Source organism: Ursus americanus, chromosome 3 (genome assembly GCF_024610735.1).
Source record: "Ursus americanus isolate L20-20 chromosome 3, mUrsAme1.1.p, whole genome shotgun sequence".
NCBI lineage: Eukaryota > Metazoa > Chordata > Mammalia > Carnivora > Ursidae > Ursus > Ursus americanus.
In genome coordinates, this window is record NC_142129.1 from 11,883,480 (window position 1) to 11,887,481 (window position 4,002).

The 4,002-nt window shown below is 43.3% G+C and overlaps 1 protein-coding gene across 1 annotated transcript; it reads left to right on the forward strand.

The window, feature by feature from the left end:
• The first annotated feature begins 1,684 nt into the window (after positions 1–1,684).
• LOC123788844 (olfactory receptor 9A4-like) lies at positions 1,685–2,764 on the forward strand. The gene has a single exon (XM_045792457.2). It carries the CDS (start codon positions 1,820–1,822, stop codon positions 2,762–2,764), a length of 945 nt encoding a protein of 314 aa, XP_045648413.2. The 5' UTR covers positions 1,685–1,819.
• Positions 2,765–4,002: the final 1,238 nt, after the last annotated feature.

The window sequence follows — 4,002 nt, forward strand, 5'->3', positions numbered from 1 at the left end:
CTTTTTCCTAAGCTCTTCCTGAGCAAGTTGTTTGGGCCCCTGTGTGTGGCTCAGCAGTAGCCAGACAGCAGTTAGCCTTAGCCAAGCCCTGGAGAGCCTGAGAAGTGATGGAGAGGCCCCACCATGAAGGTGAGTGCCTTCTCATTGTCTTCCTTTAGGAAGAAAGGAGTCAAAAAAGATCACGGTGGGAGTTCCGGGCTTGGCTGTCTCCTAAAACAAGGAGGCTTGGAGTCTAAGCATGGATGAGGCTCATCTCCAAATCCCCTGCACACAGGTGAGAGCAGAGTGAGTTCTCTGTCCCAATAGTAGTGATAGACACTGCTGCTTGAGAATGTCAAGATTCTTCTATATTTTTTCACCTAGTGCTCATTATGCGGACATTGTAGAAATATAGATCACTGAGCTGTTGCAACAGTTCTGTCCTTGACCTGTTTTCCCATCGTTGAAATGCCCACAGAGACTTAGAAGAGGTTGTATGAACAAGGGAAGTGAGGAAGGGAAAATAGTAATGTGAGCCATGAAGGGAAACCAAGAAGCGTAGGCTCCAGGGGCTATGGCTCAACTATTCAGGTGAGGAACAAGTACTATTTAATCATACACTACACATCCATACATCCATCATGTACCAAAAATTTATCAGCACTACTTTATAGCTCAACAATATTATATATATAAACATGTCCCTGCTCTCATAGAGTTGATATTCTAGTGTCACAGATGAACAATGAATAAATATAATTACATTTCCTGTCCATCTGCCTTGCTTTATATTTGCCTCAGCATGATTAGTAAACTAACACCATAATTTTAGTTACTTGTCTTGTATATGGTCTAGCACCCACCCTCCCCTTGAACACAAGCACCACAGGGCAGGGATTTTTGTTTGTTGTAGTCACTGCTGCATTTGCTTCATGTTACATGAAGGAACGAAGTAAGTACACATATCGTATCAGGTCATAATAAGTACAATGAAGAAATGCTAAAGCCCAAGAAGGAGGAAATCATTCCTAATTGAGGTAGGGTAACTGGCAAGAGTCCTCTGAGGAGATGACATTTGAGTAACGGGATGGATAAGGTGAGAGGCAGAAATTCAGACACCCTAAGGGGATACTGACCTCAGATCGTTTGTTGTCAGTGCCAGGTGCCACTTTCCCTCCCTCCCGACCCTTTGCAGGGGACATGGAGTTAGAGAAGAATGATTCTGCCCTGGGAGATTATCTCAAACTCCAGAGTTCTCATTTGTAGATGTTGTTGCTCCGTAAAATGGAGGTTTTTAATCTGGGGATAGCAGAGATTTTGGTCAAAAACCCTGTGCTGCTTTTCTACTACCTGAAGAGGGGTCTAGACAGTACCAGTAAGGATGAGGCATAGGGTTCAGCGTTCCATGTTTTGAACATCACTGAGAACACCATTATATCATCATGCTACAGCTAATATAAAAAGAAGTGGACAATCCCAGGATTGAGAGGCTGATCAACTCATATTCAAAACTGGCCAGTTCAAACAGTCTTATCCTCTGTCCCCTGAGAGAAGGCACATCCAGTGGTGTAAAAAGACAGGAAAAGTTTTCTTATCCCCAGTAGTGGTGAAAAAGTCTTTGCCCTTCGAGACAGGTAGTCTCGTGGTAGATTACATGTGCCCACATTCAGGTCTGGCCTTGTGCAGAGCGTGAGCAGTAGGAATGTGTCACCTGATCTTCAGGTAGGAAATAGTTTGTCAACCTAACCTGTCTTCCTTCTCTTTTGAGAGCAGGATGCTGTGGAGCCGTGTTACCAGCCTTTGATCTCTAGGTTTTACAAGGAGCAGAAACAAGGACTAAATGATGAGCAATCTGTCTAGTGCCACTGAGTTCTGCCTTCTAGGCTTCCCTGGGTCCCAAGAACTACATCACTTTCTTTTTGCTATATTCTTTTTGTTCTATTTAGTGACCTTAATAGGAAACACAGTCATCATTGTGATTGTGTGTGTTGATAAACGTCTGCGGTCTCCCATGTATTTCTTCCTTGGTCATCTCTCTGCCTTGGAGATCTTCGTTACAACTATTATTGTGCCCGTGATGCTTTGGGGGTTGCTGCTCCCTGGGATGCAGACAATATCTCTGGCTGCATGTGTCACCCAGCTCTTCCTTTACCTTGCTGTGGGGACCACAGAGTTTGCATTACTGGGAGCGATGGCTGTGGACCGTTACGTGGCTGTCTGTAACCCTCTGAGGTACAACATCATTATGAACAGCCGCACCTGCATCTGCGTGGTCATTGTATCATGGATGTTTGGGTTCCTTTCTGAAATATGGCCCGTCTATGCCACATTTCAGTTTACCTTCTGCAAGTCAAATCAGTTAGACCATTTTTTCTGTGACCGAGGGCAACTGCTGAAATTATCCTGTGATGACACTCTTTTCACAGAATTTGTTCTTTTCTTAATGGCTGTTGTCATTATCATTGGCTCTCTGGCTCCAACAATTGTCTCCTACACTTACATCATCTCTACCATCCTCAAGATCCCCACAGCCTCGGGCCGGAGGAAAGCCTTCTCTACTTGTGCCTCTCACTTCACCTTTGTTGTTATAGGCTATGGCAGCTGCTTGTTCCTCTATGTAAAACCCAAGCAAACACAGGCAGCAGAGTACAATAAGATAGTTTCCCTGTTGATTTCTGTGTTAACCCCTCTCCTAAACCCTTTCATCTTCACCCTCAGAAATGATAAAGTCAAAGAGGCCATTCAGGATCAAATGAATTGGTGCTGTCCACTGGTCAAGGATTAAATCTCTGTACATCAGTTTTGGGTGGAAACATCATCACCAGAGTATTCACTAACCTGAAAAACCCTAGTTCCTCTCTTATCATTATCATCTTTTCAAAATCAAATAGTATATACAAAGCCCAATCAGGCCATAGAAGAAGACAAGGCAGAGAAAACTGAAACCCATTCTCTGCCCACTAGATTCTCATTCCTCAGTTTCTGATGATTCCACTATTGTACTGTGGAAGCATATCCTTGGGAAGAGGGAGGAAGTGGACAATTGAAACATATATATTTTTGTAGGATGCTCTAGCTCCATTAATTTGCCTATAATCCCTTTCTGAAAATGTGTTTCCTAAGGGAGGAATATTGTGGGAGGAAGCTATGGGTGCAGGTCTAGGATAATCAGAGTACCAAGGGAGAGATGCTCATTTTGTCCCTTCCTTCCTTCCTTCCTTCCTTCCTTCCTTCCTTCCTTCCTTCCTCCCTCCCTCCCTCCCTCCCTCCCTCCCTCCCTCTCTCCCTTTCTTTCTTTCTTTCTTTCTTTCTTTCTTTCTTTCTTTCTTTCTCTTTTTTTCTGTCAGCTGTGTAGGACTTTCTCTATATTTTGTGCAATTTCTTGACAACTCCGTCACATGTATTTTAAATGTTCTTTGTTTCTCTCTGTCTCATGTGCTTTATCATATTATCCTGGCCCTGTTACTACTGTAAAGTAAATACAATGTTATATACGTTTTACCACAGCACCAAAGTAGAGTGGTGATAAGGGGATTGGCATACTTTTCTTTTTGTAAGTCTTGGTGATGTAAAGATATGAAATATGTTGGGATATATGGGGATTGAGACAAATAATAATTAAATGACTTAAGTCTGGAGAGAGCATCCTCTGTTTTATAGCTGCTTAAATCAACTGTGTCTGTTGAGACTGCTCCCCGAACCAGACTGCAGTCTTCATGATGCCTTTGGTTCATTGTCTCCTAAATCAAAGTGTCTCAGTACCTTACCATAGATCTTCTCTGTGGGGAGTGTCAAAGGAATGAGAAGCTACCCTCCTAACTTCTCAGGAATTCAAGGGCATGGCTTTTTAGCAATGTAATTGTAGGTAGTTCGTAATGTTTGAGGAGGCGGTTTGAAAGAAGGTGTTGATCAAATGGTAACACTCAGCACCTCCTGCCAGCCCTGAATTGGGTGGAGATATTGAGCCACCCTGCAGTGGATGATGGTGTTCCATAGGACTGCAAAGAGTCCTAGGTGAGGATG